Source organism: Balaenoptera borealis, assembly GCF_965194805.1.
Source record: "Balaenoptera borealis genome assembly, chromosome: 10".
Classification (NCBI taxonomy): Eukaryota; Metazoa; Chordata; class Mammalia; order Artiodactyla; family Balaenopteridae; genus Balaenoptera; species Balaenoptera borealis.
The window spans coordinates 99,086,239-99,104,408 of NC_138874.1; the positions used below are offsets into that span (position 1 = coordinate 99,086,239).

An 18,170-nucleotide genomic window follows, 5' to 3' on the forward strand; every position below is an offset into this window, starting at 1 on the left:
AGGGTATGAAAAACTTAATTATATTGAGATAATGAGCTGACTTCTGCCTAAATATTCTTAAATTCACAGTATAGTGTTTATATTCCTTTAAAATTATAACTGTCAACAAAAGTATTAACTGGATTGCCATGGGAAAACTACAAGGAAAGAACTTTAAAATTTGGCAAGAGAATTCAGTTTCTTCAAGTATATTAAAAGGTATGGCTCTAAATGTGTTTCCCATCAGGGAGGGTCAGAGTCCTGGAAGGTATAGATAGATGGAAAAGATACTTCAGCTGCCTGCTTTCACAAGTGTATTTCTTTGTTGGCAGCCCAGAGGGAAGTGTTACAGATATTTGCTGAATCAACCTTATGCCTCTTTAAAAGTGAAATACTCATTCTAGTCTTTACAGTCCTGTGCCTCTATATTTTGCCATTGATTACAGGTGCGGGCATTAGCAGGGGCAGGTGGAGTAGACAATCTGCTTGTACTGGATCTTCAGAAGTATAAAGCTTCCACTCACACTGTGGCAGCATCTGGAGGAGGAGGAGTGAATATGGGTTCCCATCAAAAATGGAAGGTTGGCGAGATTGAGTTTGAAGGGCTGATGAGGACTCTGGACAATTTGGTAGGTGAAAAATTGAACATAACCTTGATTTCATGTTTCCAGATTCAAGAGCAGATGTTTCCATCTCCCTTTGGTTTTGGAACACGCTCCTTGCTCCAGAGTGTGACCCTAGGAAGGAATTCAGTGTATTTTAAGAATCAGTGAAACATGCAACTGTCATCTTATCTTAGTTATTAGCCTCTTGCACTAAGAGTCAGAAGGCAGATTGCCTTCAGACCCAGGAACAAATACTTAAATGAGCACTGAGATTTGGCCTCCAGAAAACCAGTTTATATCTAGGAAAATGTTTCTGGTGAGCAGTTTTGAAATTACCTTTGTCAGGAACAGTTGTGTGAGTGGAAATTGCTTTGTCAGCTGAAATCAGTTTTAACCAGATCTTGAAATTTGCTTAATTTTCAACTCTAGTGTTATGTGGAGGTTATATGGAGTTTGGAAGGATCTTCCCTTTATTTGTTTTTCTGTAAAAGGGTCTTATTGAATCATTTGTTTAAAGAATTAGACTCTAAATGCTGTGTTTGGTACAAGTTTGATAGCTTCAAATGTGGTCTTTCCCTCCCCTAGGGATATAGAACAGGCTATGCTTACAGGCATCCTCTCATTCGAGAAAAGCCTAGGCACAAGAGTGATGTGGAGATCCCAGCAACTGTGACTGCCTTTTCCTTTGAAGATGATACAGTGCCACTCTCTCCTCTCAAATACATGGCACAGAGGCAGCAGCGTGAAAAAACAAGATGGCTGAACTCACCAAATACCTACATGAAAGTGAATGTGCCTGAGGAGTCTCGGAATGGGGAGACCAGTCCCAGGACCAAAATCACAGTATGCCCCTACTTTACGTGGTTTGCCTTTACTAAATATTTTGCCTAGTTACTGATGAATTGAATGGTCTATGTTGAAAATATTGGGGAAGTAGAATATAACATTAACAATAATATCGCTATAACTTATCAGGTAACCTTTGTGCAAGGCACTTTGTTCTAAGTGCCGTACATGAATTATCTCATTTACTTCTCCTAATATGGAAAGGATGCTGTTTTTCTCCTCCATTTTATAGATGAGAAAACTGAGGCACAGAGGGATTAACTAATCATTTGTGAATGGTAGAATCAGGGTTTGAATGCAGGCAGTCTGACTCTGGAGCCCAGTGTTACCCATTGCATGATACTGCTTTGTAGTTTATATTGTACTTGTGAATCAGAACTATAAAAGTTATCAACACCTAACGGTGCCAGATTTTGCGAATTACTGCACATAGGCAAGATCTTGTAGATAAAGATACAGGTTATCTTAAATTTTTCAGCATTTTGTCTCAGATTTGGTTTAATTTTGGAGTGCTTATCACTAAATATTCTATAGATACTCAAAATTGGTTCATCCTATCATATAAATCAGTAGTATTTAATATGGAAATACCTAGGCGTCAAAGTTTTTTTTTCCCCTAGTCTATATTGATTTCTTATCTTCTAGTAAAAGAACATAAGTTTCCCAGAATTAATTTTATTGACAGAAACTAATGGCCAGTTATCATTAATCTTGATGAATATTAGCTTTCTTTAAGGGATATAATGGGTAAATGAGAAGAATTATTTAAGGCTCTTCCACCCCTGTGGTGCCATTATACTATAGATTACTACAAGATTATCCCCTTTGTAAAATGCTGGTCAGGGGCTTGGCCCATTCTGTCAGCCAAAAATAAAAATGAAATCTGGAAAACTAAATCTTAAGAGATTTCTTGAGTCCTTTTTGATGACTTCTTAGCCATCATCACTTAAAACTTGAATGCAGGTGGCAACTCTGAATGTGAGTTAATGTGAGATCAAGCTCTATATGCTTGAAATATTTTCACCAACATATTTAAAATGCCAAAAGAAAAAAATTTAAATAGGCATAATTTAGTATTCATGTGAATAGTAATGACATTTGTTTGTTTTTAAGTGAATGCTGATTCTAACTAGTATGGGAGATACACTAATTGACCACTAAAAACTACTCAGTGAAATTCTTTAAAATATTAACAGTGTATGCACCCACCCACTGGAGTCAATAAACAGTTGTCAAGAACCTACCATATTTCCTTAACACAAAGCTTCATTCTAGAAAATTTTTGATTCTTTAGTGGATGAAAGCAGAGGACTCTTCAAAAGTTAGTAGTGGAACACCTATCAAAATTGAAGATCCAAATCAGTTTGTTCCTTTAAACACAAACCCGAATGAAGTACTAGAAAAGAGAAATAAGGTAAGACATGGTCGATCTTCTGTGACTAGAGGAGGCCTTTTTATGCTGTTTTATGTTTAAATCACTGGTGACTGAATCTGATTAATGCTAAGCTTAGAGGTTTAAATACAGAAGAATTTGAAATTTAATTCTGTATAATTTTAGGTTGTATTGAATACCTCCAGCTCTGTTCTAGTTTCTGGTGAGCGGGCTGTACAGGGAAGAAGTATTAGACATATTTCTGCTGTATTAGTGAAAAATGTAGTCCTCTAACAATGTAAGACAATAGGAAATCACACATCAAGAAGAGTGGAGGAGATTAATGTGAGTTGTTATGATGGTAAAAGAGGGCTTTGTGGAGGTGGGAATTAAAGAGGCTCTTACCCTGGGGGGGGTCAAATAGTAAGCCAAAGGTCACCTGCAGAGTTGCCCCCAAGAACTTGTTACTGTTTTTCAATTCAGATTCGAGAACAAAATCGATATGACTTGAAAACAGCAGGACCACAATCTCAGTTGCTTGCTGGAATTGTTGTGGATAAGCCTCCTTCTGTAAGTCCATAAAGCAATATGATCTTTGTTTTCACATTAATTTCTTTGCTTTTTAAATATGAATATCTGTCTTTACTAAAGTTAATGTAAACACAAGTTAAAAAGTCAAATAATCCCCAAGACTTAAAATGTCACCTTCAGTTCCCAATTTCTAGGGGCAAGGACTTTATTCTAGCATATACCTTTGTTTCTAAAGAGCATCTTTATTCTGCTTTTTCTTGGTTTATCAGTTTTAGACGTCAGCTGTATTTCATCAAATCTATTTCATCAACTATGAGAAGTACCATTATTTTATGTATCACTAAAAGAGAAAAAACCTAATTGTAAGAAACCAATTATAAGATGAATCCCAATTTCAGGATCAGAAAATGTGGGAGAAAAGTGCATCTTAGAATTAATGAAAGACAGTAGTGACTTCTTTTATGGACTATGAGGACTTAGCCTGTTTACACAAGGCTTCCCTTTTTCATTCTCCCAGTAAGGTCATACCACAATGTTTTGTCTAGTCAGCTTTCAGTGTTTATATTTTTAAACGCTTACTGCTGAGCCAGGTAGTATCCCATGATGACATTTCCTTTCTTATACAACTTTTCTCCCCTTGGAGAAAAAGTTGCCTCCTTTTTTCATTGGCTTAGTACTTAGGATACATTGGGCTTAGTTCTTCCCAAACTTTTCTTAATATTATTTTCCATAGGGTCAGAGGTAACAGGTAATCTCTCAGTTCTAGCCCTTTGTCATTGTCATTCTGGTCCAGATCTGGACTAGGTGCTCTTCAAGCCAGATGTACAGGCCCATCCTGAGGATTCCTGTGCTTCTCACCATGTAGTCCTGTTTCCTGCATCGTATGTCTCCTACTTAAGAAAGGAGACTCCTTTCTTACTCTTTTATCATTGAGCGCATCCTCTAATAGCTTTCTGGGAAAGGATACATAGGAGGTAACAGTCTGAAAACCTGTATTCTACCTTCAAATGTGCATGTAATGGATACAGAATTCTAGTTTACAGATAAAATGAAAAGCATCACCATATTATCCCCTAACTCCATCATTGTTAAGAAGTAGGAGAGTATTGTGATTCGTGTACCTTTGTGTAGGCTTTTTTTTTTAAGACCTTTTCTACATTCCTGCTGTTCTGAAATTTTATGATGGTGTGCTTTGTAGTAATTTTTATTTAGTCTCCACTTTTAGCATGTAGTAACCCTTTTCAGTCTGCAAAGTCATGTCCTTCAGTTCTGGGAATTTTTTAAAGTATTTCTTCAGTAAGTAGTCCTTTTCCCTTCAATTTCTTTTTCTGTCAGGATATATATATACTGTTAGTTGGATCTCTTTGACTAAGCCTCTGATTTTTTTCTTTCCTATTTTATATCTCTTTGTCTTTTAATCCTACTTCCTGGGAGATTTGCTTGACTTTATTTTCTAAGCCTTCTATTTAATTTTCTATTTTGATTTTTTTTTTTTTTTTTTACTTTTTAAGACTTCTTATTCCCTGAATGTTCCTTTTTTTTTTTTTCCTTTTTAAATAACATCCTGGTCTTTCTGGATACAGTATTTTCTCTTATTGCTCTAAGGGAATCAATTTTAAATTTTCTTCGGCTGCCTTTATTGTCTGTTTCTTCTGAGTTCCCTTTTTCTTCTTAATTCTGGTTTCCTCCATGTTGGAAACTTTCCTCAAGTGTCTGGAAATCCGTGGTAGTCTGTCTGTATTTAAGAATGAGACACTGAAAGCTAGTCAGAAGCTTCAGGTGTGTGCAGGGCTTGGGAACTGGCAAGCTCCACTGTAGGGTGACTGGATGTGGACCAGGTTGATTCTTTCAGGAATGCCCAAATGTTAGTATCTGTAGTTGTTTATCTGGGGTCATTTAATTTATCCAGAGAATTCTCTAGTCTCTTGCCAGTCTCCCACCATCATCCTGGGAACCCTCAGCTATGTTTTGTGTCCCCTAATCAGTTGTTCTGAAGAATAAGCCTCTGATCTTCTGCAGAGATGAGAAAGAAGTAAATGCTCAGCTGTGTGGAGCAGGAAAGGGGACCTGAGAGTCTGTCTGTTCCTTATTTACACTTCTAACTTGTCCCCGCTTTTCTTCACCGCACCTTCTGTGATACCTGAGCCTTACCAGGCCTCCACAGGGCAAATGAGCAGGTTGTTCCTTTGCAAGGCTAAGGCTTCAACTTTCTCAGCTCTTCCACCCATTCTTCCACCTGCTTTCCATCTTCCAACAATGTGTTACGACTTCTCATCCTCTGTTGTCTCATCTTCCATTCTTTTGTCCTTAAAAGTTTATACTTTTTTGTTGTTGTTCGTTTACTATCATTTTAGTGGGGTTTTGGGAGGAATTTTTTTAAATGCATGGGTTCAATCTGCCAGGTTTAGCTGTAAGTCTCATTAATTTCTTTTCTAGAGCAAATAGGTACAAGTTTATTTTCATAGCACATTTAAAGTTCTTTTGGTATAGTTTCATTTTTCTAAGACTTTTTTCAAAGGCTTTTTGAAATTCTTGGTTTTTAAGATATTTCTTAGTTATATGAAGCTTTCTAGAACTTGGCTTAGTTTTTTTTCAGAGTTATTAAAATTGACCTATGCAGGCTTATTGAGGAAACATCACTGGCAATTTTAGTCTATTGGATCAGTAGTCTAAAAGCATTAATCTGATATGAATATTTTAAACAAAGCACGTTACTTTATCATTTCTTATGATTGTTGTGAGATGGGGCGTCACAAACATCATATATACATTTAAGTGTGTGTGTATGAAGTTGTGTATATATGTAAATATATATAAATAAATATATAGATATAAGTAAAGCTCTTGGTAACAAGCCATTGTTTTTCTTTGCAAGACCATGCAGTTTGAAGATGACGATCATGCCCCACCAGCTCCTCCCAACCCCTTCAGTCATCTCACAGAAGGAGAACTTGAAGAGTATAAGAAGGCAGTTGAACGTAAACAGCAAGGACTGGAAGGTTAGTTCGTTTTGAGATTAAGCCCAGGATAGCCACACTGCTGACAGAGCCTCTTGAGTTGGATGATAGAGAGCAGTCAGGGGTTTTTTTTAATGTTCCTTTTACAATCAGTTTTTCCATATCCTCTCTCCCAGTCCTTACTTGAGTAGAAGTAGGACTGAAATGCAAGTAGCTACCACACACCATCTATGTTAACATGTAGAGAAGACTGTTTTCCTCAGAAAGCAATCTGATTGCTAGCAAAAAGTCTTCTATAGTAAAGTGAAATCCCCGGATGAGTAAAGAATCACTAGCTAGAGTAAATGTAGATACATTAATAGATTTAAACATTCAGAATATGTGGCTTTTTAAAAAAACTTTCTACTTTGACATAATTATAGATTAATAAGTATGTGGCTTTAATGCTTTGTAAAATCTCTATTGTTACTGGATGTCTTAAGATGTCAATATTTAATTTCAAAATCAAAATATAAAGCAAACTGCTAGAATTTTTATGTGACTTTCCTTAAGTACATGGGCACTCTAGTGAGGTTGCTTTTATCTGACTTCAGAACCCTAAGCAAGGCTTGTATTTAAGAATTGTTCATGAAAATGCCAATTGAATATTAGCTCCCTTTTTCTCAAGAATAAGAGATTCTTTATAGCAAGGGTTCTCAATCTTGGGTCTTTGGATAAGCTTCAGACAGTCCATGAGCCATCTGAAAAATATATGCTTAATTTTGTACAATACAGATTTGAGGAAGGCAAGGGTGCAAGGTGGAGGGCAAGAAGTCTGTAACCCCAAAAGAGGGTAAGAGCCTCTGCTTTAGAGCATCTTCAACATGCAGTTGAAATTTTTATGCAAAACAGAACCAATAGTTAAAGAATCTTTGTCCCAGTTAGATATCATGTAGAAAGAACTAATGACATCTGGATCATCCAGGGAACAGTTTTTATCAGTGTGTTAGTGTCTTTGTCACAAAAGGAAGTCATCCTGACTCATTAATGTAATTACACTAAATGTTAGGTGATACTATTCAACTTGTTTATTCTAACATAAGGTTGGAAACTTTCTCTGTTTTTGTATTTTGTAAAATGTCCCTCTTTAATCTCTTATTTTTTGAAAGCCTAAAGATGCCAGGTAACAAATATTGCACAATAGAACCATCACCTTTTATATATAACTTTATAGTTTCTTCCACGTTCATTATGACCTGAATTAGCTCACTAATATTGCTGACAGGAATCACTAATTGGATATTGATCAAAAATTCAGTGAGGCATTCTGCCTCATTAATGTAGCATCATTGGTGAAGCTTTCATATTTCTTTTCATTTGGCTGCTCAATGTATTTTGGTTTTCTAACACTCTAGCAAAAGTTAAATGCATACATATCATTTGCCCGGGCTTCCAATAGCCATGCTTCCTTAAAGCATGTGTATAAAATTACCAGTAGCAGCCAGAAATGTTAACACATTAACCTCCTCTTACTGCATAATTATCGATACGTGGGATAACTGTTAGCATGCTCAGCTCATTGCTGAGGAGTTTATCATCCCTGTGTATGCAGGTATTTGACGTATGCACTAACCTCGCTGAAATCTTATGCTTCTTTGTTTTGCATGGCTTTTAACTAAACTCTTATCCAACAGATGCTGAGCAGGAATTACTCTCAGATGACGCTTCATCTGTTTCACAAATTCAGTCTCAAACTCAGTCACCGCAAAATATCCCTGAAAAATTAGAAGGTATTCAATGTACTTTCCCATAGCCTTCACCGACTTAATCTTTAGAGTCTGTCCCTCTGTCATTTGTCTTCATATAAAGAAATTGAACACCTGATACAGTAAGTTTACCATGGATTTTACTTAAAGCTCCCAATAATTTTATATTTTTTATTAAATGGGGTGCTACTTTTGTTCAACATTTATATTGACTTACCTTAATCTGGATATTGGGAACCTATAGTTCTTAAGAATTTGTGAAATTAAAATTGGTTTGTCATATGTCTTCCAATCAGAAGCATGAAATCTTTTTCAATTTTGATTGCCCAGTGACCCCAAAATTAAAGAAAAATGTACGTATGTTGTCTTCCTCATTTATACTGACTTGCTTTACAGTGAAACTGTCAAGTCATCAAACTGGACTTATCCAGCCTTCATTCTTTGGTCTAACAACTTTGTCCTCTTTATACCACTTAAGAGCATTAACTTTATGCTAATAGGCCCATAGTCTATTAAAATAATGATCTATCTTTATTGGAATTAAAGTACATTGCTTAAACATGTCAGTTTTGTAAAATAAAACAAGGATGTTGACTATATAAAATTTAAAAATCCTCCCCTTTTGTAGAAAACCATGAGCTGTTTTCCAAGAGCTTCATCTCCATGGACATGCCTGTCCTGATAGTGAACGGCAAGGATGATGTGCATGGTGTTGAAGACGAGCTTGCTGAGCGAGTGAGCAGGTTAACTACAAGCACCACCATAGAAAACATCGAGATTACCATTAAGTCTCCAGAAAAAATTGAAGAAGTCCTGTCACCTGAAGGCTCACCTTCAAAATCACCATCCAAGAAAAAGAAGAAATTCCGCACTCCTTCTTTTCTGAAAAAGAACAAAAAAAAGGAGAAAGTTGAAGCCTAAATAAAGTCTTTTTTGTAATTATTATTATTACAATGTGATGTTGCACATTTAAAAACCACATTTAAGTTGATCATTAATATGCAGTGGTAGATTAGATTGGGGGTATGTAGCAAACTGGACTTTAAGAACTGGAAAGAGGTTTTACTAAAAGAAAAACATATTATGAAAAACACTTTCAAATTCATCTCTCATTTCGTATGTCCAAAAAAGGTTTTGAATTTTTAAACAATTGCTAGTTTTGATTAGCTCTGCCCTCATGAAGTATTATTATAATCACCACAAACAGATATCTGTCTGAATTACTTCAGGCCTTCTACGTAATATCTGTTGGAAAGAAATTACCAGTGAACAAGTGAGAGAATTTTTGTTTCTCAAAACCTGCTTCACTTGGTAAGCAGATTATAGTTTTTTATCATGATTATTGACTGTCCCTTTTGGGTTCCCATTGTTAAAATGGGCATTAACAGAATGCTTTAAAAGCTTCTAAGATAAGAATCTATAGCATTAGTATACACTGGCACATAATTGTTTTTTTAAATTTAAGAAAAGATTCATTTGGAATTTTATTCATAGTATAAAATTTCCTCACCTGAAGTAACTTTGTTTGCAAAAAAAACACGTCATTTTAGTAAACTATAATTTTTGAAAAATTCCTTTTTTATTAGTTTAGAAAGCCCCTTATTTTTCAACAGAGGGGATTTTATACACATAACATGGGTTATTTAGTTTAACTCTGGCAAAAAAGATTTTTGTATGTTGAGATGTTTGTATACCATTCAGTATAAAAGTGTCTAAGCATATTAGCCAATCATTTAACAGTAGAGCACATTTGAGGCTGCTTGGTACTAAGTATACTTAAATATAATTAAAGAATCCAGCGACTTGGTATCAAAAGGGGATTAGAGCATTTAAAGGCATAACAGGATTCATATTTGAACCTTATAATGTATTTTTCTCTTAGTATCGCTAATGAATGAAGAAGCCCTCATAAAGTAACCAAGTGGAAAGGAAAAGAATGAGAGAGAAAGTGAAAAATGAAGGGAACAAGAGAGGTGTCATGAGAAGAAGAATTCTAGTTCGATAATGATTCATAGTCATGATAGGATTTGAAGTGTCATTTATTTGACGTGTGTCCCAAATTTCTAAAATTCTGCTTCTCTGCCAAAATCATTGTATTTCTTAGTTGATATTTGAGTTTTAAAAGGGTCAAATCCTCCTTTTAACTTGTGTATCTTCAGAAGGCAGCACAAGAAGAAATCAGTGGGTCTAATCCCACCCCCACTGTGAGAAAACTACCACTTCTTAATTTTTACCAATTTTTCTTATCTTTTCAGTTAACTTTCTTTCTAATGTAAATACAAATTTAAACCTAGGCTTAATATAGTTTTTTTTCCCTTTCACCCAAGTCATGTCACAAATCAATGTAAAATCAATGATCCAAAATAGTCAGTGGGTAAAAATAATCCAAAGTATTTCTGAAGGGTGAGTTGGTGTGTAAAAAATTACACTGATTATAGTGTGTTCTGGGGCTGGTTCTGTTTGACTGTGAGTGTATGATGATGCAAAGTTGAAACGGAGCCTGGAAAGTTCATTCTAGATCTCACTAACTACTGGAATCAGTGTTTTAATCTTAGTGGAAACTTTCAGTTGCTTAATTCTGTATTTGAGGATTCTTTTATGTTCTACATCATTTATGTTGTATTACAACGTATGTAGAAACAGTAACCTGTGAACTATGCTTTTCCATTACTTTTTAAAAATATATATAAAATGAATGCAATGTGCATAAATATTTTTTAAATGCAACAGTGAACTATTTGCACCTTTTGCTAATGCCTCTATTTACTTGCTTTGGCATAAAGAATGAGCCAGTGAACCTCTGTGTCATGTGGAAAATGTATAAATGTTATCTGATATTGCTCTTAGATGTAATGCTAATTAATGTAAAATCACAAATAAACAGTATTTTAAATAGATGGACTTGGTATCAAGAGCTTTCAATTCAAGGGTGGTTACTTATCCTGAATTACTTTGTGGGCTGTTGAGTTTTGTACTGCAGTGAGATTTTGAGTAAGACTGACACTTCTGAATAAGGAATGTCCTAATACATTTATTTTCAAATTAGTTGAAAATCAACTATACAAAACCCTTCTTGTTTCAACTCATTTTGGAGGAAATATTCCCCAAGTGACCTATTTTTTTTCTTGATAGGATATGGCAACCTTAACTATTTCTCTGACATCTAGAGATCTTTGAAGGACTTAGGATTCTGATTCTCAGTCTCAGAATCTATGGATGTAGAATAGAAAATGTTGCAGAATATGTGTTGAGTTTATATATTACTTCTCTTTGATTTTTATTTATGTAACAATGTAACAATAAAGAAGATAGTAGAGTAGAGAGGTTACAATTCCACCACATTAACATTCAACAAAATATTTTACTCCCTTCTAGCTCTTGTTCAGCTATGTATGTATTTCCTGTGTATTGGTTATCATGGGGTGAGTGTAATTGTATTCAAGATTTTTTTTTCTACTTAAACATAGCATAATCTGTCCTAGAAGATTTTCAAACCAAATCCCTCACATGAGTGATTTCTTGTGATTTTTTTCTACCATTTTGTCCTAAAAATAAAGTGCAAGAGGGGAAGTCATGTTAATTGAGGGTTCTGGTTAATTGAAGTTTTTGCTATAATTACCCATTATTAAAATGAAGGGTTTGGGCAGAGGATAGATTCATAGTCTTGGGCATATTTAATTATTACCTTGGCTTGTAAATAATCCTTTGGTGAAAAACTGCTGTTTTAGAAAGATGCTCATTTCAAAATTCCCTTTCAGAAAGCAACAAAGGCAATTATCTTCAGTTCTCACTTGAGAGTCCATATAGCATGAAAGGTAATGTTGCCTGTGCCTTTTCCTCTATTGATTAGTATTTTCGTTCAGCAGGGAATAAAGAGAACCAAATGGATCGTATTGTGACAGCATTGGTTTTTCTTAACATCAGCATTTCTTTTTTTTTTTGACATAGGCAGAAAACACATAGAGGCAAGTGGGTTATTTTTTAAACTCCAGGGTGAAGTATCAAAGTTGCAGTCTTGACCAAACTAGGATTTTAAAAAGAACAATCTTCTTTGTGGCCACTAGAGGGTGCAATAGACCTAACAATCCTGTATATTTCTACTTGAACTTAACTTCCCTTTTCTTGATTGCGAGGCACCACCATGTTTGTTGTGAAATACCCAGAACTTAGAAGACTTTGTTGCTTATCATTCTCCTCTCTAGACTGTTCTCAACCTAGTTGTCTCAGCAGGTCCCATTTCACCAATACGAATACCACCAGCAGGGACTCAGTGCCTATGGAGAACACACTGAAAATTGTTGAGGTGTGGTCTCAAAAAGAAACCACTGTAGAATATAACTCCTCAGAGGAGTTTTCGTGCCTGTGAGTGGTAATATAATGCCTGCTTCAATAACTGACATTTTGGGGGGAGATAACATAATATCTGTCATTTTTTGGTGCCTTCTGTTTATCAAAGATTATGCTAAATGCTTTTCATGTATTACCTCATTTGGCCTTCCCAACATCCTAAGAAAGTAGATGATATTATCCTCATTTTGTAGATAGAGACTAAGGCTTGCAGAAAACAAAAAGGGGGTGCTAGTATTTCACTCAGAGATTCAGATTTCTAAAATTGCTAGTGCCAGACCCTATGTGCCTCCAGTGTATGTTTTCTGGGGGGAGAGGCAGTTTACTTAATGTGGACTATTAAGTCCAGCCGTGGTGAATTTATGTTTTGATATAAGATGGGATATAGATTTGGGATAAAACATTAACTTTTGATTTGGAAGACTTTTTTTTAACAAATTACCCCAAGAATGAAGAAATTGATGAATACCTGGAAAGTGGGAACAACCTGCGGTAACATCATCCTTTAGGATAAAGAACCAGCTAACCTTCACCATAATACCTGGAAGATAAGATATCCATACTTTTGCTTAAGATGCAAAAAAGGCTTGGGTAGACGCTCTTTATCTTTGCTTTTTTTAAAATTCCCAATGTTGGGGGCAAGGAGAGATATTCTAAGGAAAGTTATTTTAAAAATCTGAAAAGGCTGCTTAATCTAGTTACAGAAGCAGTTTTAAAGATAAATATACTGTACCTACTTACAATTTTATTTAAATGAACATACTTGGAGATGATCTTTCTTGGAGAAAAATCTAGTGTACATGCTGGAGATCAGAACACGGATAAGCAAGCCTTTGGGAGAAATCTGGATAGAAAAAACAATTTGCAAATTCAGTAGTTTTCAAAGAGATGACCATTAGGGGGCAACCCTGGGTCTCTATTTAGTTTTAGTTAATTGAGGGAAATTCCTTCAAAATATCTATGAGCTTGGATTTGCAACTTTTTTCTGATTAAGCATTACTAGATGCAAAATAAGGTTGGGGAAAGTTTATAAATACCAAATTACTTCATTCATGCCTTACAGCCTAGTTATCTTGTTCTGACTTAGGAAGAATCAGTCCTCCAGAGAAGTTGTGCTTGCCTGACATACAGTTCAGAGATGGCTTAGCCAGGATTCAAGCAAAGGTCTTCAAGTCTGCGTCTCACACTTGTCTGCTATGCTACAGTCTCCCTTGGAAGCCCATTGGATCGTAACCTAGGAACAGATACACAATTATCTAAAATTCCCTGCAAATTAATGTTTAGAACTTTATTATGGGAATAGTTAAGAGAAACATATTGCGGAACGGAGCCTGTATATTATTTATCAATAATTGTTTTTCCTAAAATTTCAAGTCTGTTAGATGCTCTGTGACAGTCTTCTATGTTTCCCCTCAAGATGATGGTTTCTTTAGTGCTACAGCCTGTAATATTTTAAATGCCATTTATACCTTAAATGACAAACTGATACCTTTAGATATTCCTTCCATAGCAAAAAATGTTATATGTCTTATCCAGCAGATAGATGGATATGTCTCCAGTCAACAATTATTTTTAAGGCCTATATAATTTCTGGTTGGTTAAGTCTTGATGTTGAAGCAATGGTGAAGGTTATTGATTAAGCTAGCTTTTGTTTTATTCCTACACAAACTACTTTAGGTTTTGTCATTCTCAGGCCAGCATTGACCTTGCTTATAATAGTAAAAAAAAAAAAATTCCTTATTTTCAGTCCCAGGTAACTCCTGTCACTAGACAAAATACTAGTTCCTCACTATACCTTAAAATTAATAGTATTGATTTTATTAATCCAATTTGGATGTTCACTGAAGAATATCAAATTTCTAAGAAATCATTCAGTCTCTTGCCTTCTGAGACGGACCGCATTCTGCCTGTGGAATGTGTATCTGTCTAAATAAACTTGCTTTCACACACACAAAAATAATAATAAATTTCTAAGAAATGATTCTAAATTTTTTAATATGCTTTTGAAATAACAATATGTAGCACAAAATCTTGTAGACAAGATTTTTCCTCATTATTTGTCTACTTATATTAGACTCCCTCAAAAGGCCAGTAAGTATGTGAGCCCTATGGAAGGACCAATTTGTTGTGTTAATTACTGGACTTCTTAGACCAAAGAATGTCCTATCAGGTTGATATTTAGACTTGAGATTTTTCGAGAAAAAACTTGGATTTCCCAAAGCAGTAATATCCTAACCGATGGGGATGGAAATGAGGAAGTGGTTTGGTTATAAGAGGTAGACTGTTCTGTGGATTTCCCACTGGTCCTCTTGACTTAAATGATATTTTCTGGGTTTAAAAAAAAAGTGGTAGTGACAGTCCCAGCCTGGACCTGGAGCTGCAGTGCTGCTAGACGCCTTTCAACGATTTACCAGACTAGCATGTGTCCTTCCTTAATGTAAGGGCACTTTCTTTCATAGGCAGGATCTAAACTAATTGTTTTTTCCAAAAGCAATAGCTTCTGAAGATTCTTACTGAGCAGGAGCTATGGAGGAAGTCGTTGCTGCACTCTATAACTCAGCCCTTTCCTGTTGAGTAACGCTCTAGGCGCTGGATTTCAGCGGTGACTGGTTAGGTAGACTTTGACTTCAGAGTAGATGACCTCCTCGGTTTTATGAGACAACATGGAGATACAGACAACTTGCTGGCTGGCACAGGCCTACTCTTCCAAAGGTGTTCACTGGACTAACAAGTTAAGGTTAAACATTACTTCCTACCTGATTTCTATTTTGGAAATGTTGGCTTCAATTGTCTCAACTGAAATAAAGGTCATTTGAGGCTATTCAGACAACCAAAAATGTATTCCAAATATTATCTACCGGGCCTCGGTGCTGAGAGGAAGAGGGGGAGAGGGAGGGGCGAGGCTCCCACTGCATCTGGATGTTTGGCTGTATTAAGCCCTTTAAAATGAGTTTTGTGGTAATTGAGATGGTTCATTTTTAAAATATCTTTTAAGTAATTTTATATTGTAGAACCATGCGTGGGAAATGATTTTGTATAAGTATGGTCTCATGTCTCCATTTTGACCTTTAGGTGGATATTGAGCAAGAGTACATGCCCATACGCTTGCTAAAGTCAAGCCAAGCATGGCTCAGTTAACTGCAGAAGAACAGGGCAGACTGGGTGGGGCAAGCTCTGGAATTCTACCCAGTCACTGAGCCAAGTCAGGCGCTGGGGCAACAGCTTAAGCTGAAGCGGCTAGTAGGAAGTCCAGCCCAGCAGGTGAAGCATGGAATCTGGAGACGTGGCAGTCAACCAAGAGCACAATCCGGTAAAGCGGTCTGCATCTGGGAAATGTAAGTGTCCGTCAGACACCGGAGCAGGAGAGCAGGACTGCAGAAGTCTTTTAGCACGTGTAGGAGCCCCAGCCCCAGGCTAAGCTTCAAGAGCAACGCTTCCTCCACTTCCTGTGGGGCAAGGGCAAGATCAAGGCAGGACCTCGGGCTTACGGGGCCTGAGTACAGTTCAGACTTCAGGACAGAAACTCAGATGGAAGGAGAATGACAGATGGGGATCCTGTTATCAGAGCTGAGGCACGTGATACTGCTCAGGATCCCAGGAGCAAAGCAGGGTTCGGAGCCAAGATACAAGGTCATGAGGGGCCTGGAGACAGGTGTGGCTTCTTGCTGAGTGAGTCCCAGAGCCTGGAGCTAGAGCCACCTTAGTTCCTCCTGCCTCATCAGGACTCGTCCTGGAGCCCACACCCACATGAGGGGGTCCAGTGGCTCCGGCCGATGTGGGGGAGGGGAGTGCTGCAGAGACAGGCAGGGGCCTGGCCTGACTCTCACAATGGAGGCAGCCCCATGTGACAGCAAGACTCAGCAGGGCAGCCAGAATGGGTTATTAATATTTCACACCAGAACCTACCTGGGAGGACAAGGGCCAAGTGCTACTGAAACACTAGCTGTGAAAATGGCCCTGTGTTCCTTGGGAACTCATTGTCTCTATCTGAAGGCACAGCTTCACTCAGAAAAATGAGCTCTAGTGACGAGTCTGGCCCCTCTTCTGGGGCTCACTAGGAGATGCTCCTCAAGAGTACTACCTGGAAAGGAGAGGATCAGCACGTGGTCTGCGTTTCCTCCCCCTCCTGCTGCTGCTGCTGGAATAAGTGAGGCTCTGACTTTAGGCTGGCGAAACAGCTTTGATTCCACATGGCACGTCCTCCAGACCCTCCGGCTGTGGTAACAGCCTTTTGCCCCCGAGTCAGAAGGCCTCACTGATTTGTCTCACCACACTTGCCCGCATAATGACCCCTCAGTCCACTCCTCCAGCCTGCTACCTGAGAGGATGGCTTCCTCGGGCCCTTACCTGTCAAAGCTCAGGTTGGTCATCATCTTCTCTTTGAATCATTCTGTCCTCTGCTCCAGTAGCTGTCCACAGAACACCTGTTCCCACTCCCTGGCAAACAGAACCTCTTTGCACCCATCTCCCGTAACCTGCTTACCCCGCAGAGGGCTTGCAGCCTCTCAGGTAGCTTCCCAGCTCTCCAGGCACCCTCCACCTGGCCCCATTGATGAAAGATGTTACTCTCACCAAAATGACTTCCTTCTTTACCAAACTCCAGTGGCACTTTAGGGTCAAACTTCTCTCAGCCTGTCTTAAATTACCATTGTTGATTATCTGTCCCCCCTACAAGATTGTGAACTCTGGGAAGGCAAAGACTACACCTTGTTCATCCTTTTGTCTTCCACCATGCTTGGTCAAACATAGAGGCTGCATTTTTGTTGCTTATGATGGACGCTACTGTACATGTTGATGACAAGTTAACGATATGTACATAGCAAAAAGATGTTCTCATATACCTTAAATGGCCAAAGTCAGGAAGTGGCTTGAGGTGAAAATCCTGATTGGAGTTCCTAGTTTGATCTGCACAGCAAATAATAATAATAATTGCTACAGTTTATCACGTGCCTACCACTCGTAGGCATTGTATTACATGTTTGAATTACATTATCTCATTTGATCCCCATTCCCGCAGTGACAGGAGCCTGAGGTTAAGGGAGAAGCTAATAAATTGCATCATATCGCTACATAATAAGTGGTAAATCCAAGATTCAAACTCCAAGTCTGTTTCTTACTGTTCGCCAGGTTATTCACCAAATGCAACCCTCTTGTCAGTTGGTAGAAAAATCAAGCGTTAGAACTTGCAGCAATGTCAGAGGAGCCTTCCCCAACCTATCTGTCTCATGGCTAGAGTGGCTTCTAAGTGACTAAGAGTTTACCCAGGGCAGACTGCCTGGGCAGCCCCACTGCAATCACTAATCTACAGTGGGGGAGGGCTTCCTGTGCACGTACACAATGTAGTTTTGGCTGGGAACCCAAGGACAACTTAGAGGATCTAAAAAGAATAGAAGACTGGGTGTTGGTCTTTTCTCAGCAAACACCACTACAGGTGTGATATTAAATTAACAGTGATACAGCCACTACATCCTGATGAGCAGTGCAGTTTTTTTTAATTCCTGTATTGCCCATTGGATCTTTGCTAATTGTTTATTTAATTGAAGACTGCTATCATTGACAGAAGTTGTTGGCACATTATAACTCCATGGATGAAGTGTAATAGCTAGGATTTACTGAGCACCATGGGCTTTAAATGGATGCATTAATTTAATACAACAAACCTCCAAGATAGATAGTATTATCCCCCATTTTACAGATGAGAAAACTAAAGTTTTAGAGAAGGTGCCTAAGGTGGCAAAAGCTGGGGTTGAAACCTACGTAATCAAACTTGAGAGCTCATACTTCTACT

General features: G+C 37.5%; 1 protein-coding gene across 8 annotated transcripts in view; it reads left to right on the forward strand.

The window, feature by feature from the left end:
* The window catches only part of ADD3 (adducin 3), a 122,557-nt gene extending 111,625 nt beyond the window's left edge, over window positions 1–10,932 (forward strand). For 5 of the 8 annotated variants that reach the window (XM_082408300.1, XM_082408299.1, XM_082408303.1 and 2 more), the window contains exons 9-15: window positions 426–608; window positions 1,170–1,427; window positions 2,725–2,844; window positions 3,286–3,372; window positions 6,209–6,332; window positions 7,964–8,059; window positions 8,664–10,932. In XM_082408300.1, the coding sequence (XP_082264426.1) occupies window positions 426–608; window positions 1,170–1,427; window positions 2,725–2,844; window positions 3,286–3,372; window positions 6,209–6,332; window positions 7,964–8,059; window positions 8,664–8,956 (1,161 nt within the window). In that variant the 3' untranslated portion in view covers window positions 8,957–10,932. Of the gene's footprint in view, window positions 1–425; window positions 609–1,169; window positions 1,428–2,724; window positions 2,845–3,285; window positions 3,373–6,208; window positions 6,333–7,963; window positions 8,158–8,663 lie in introns of all 8 variants that reach the window. The other 3 variants (XM_082408304.1, XM_082408305.1, XR_014249253.1) reach the window with 2 other exon arrangements.
* Window positions 10,933–18,170: the final 7,238 nt, after the last annotated feature.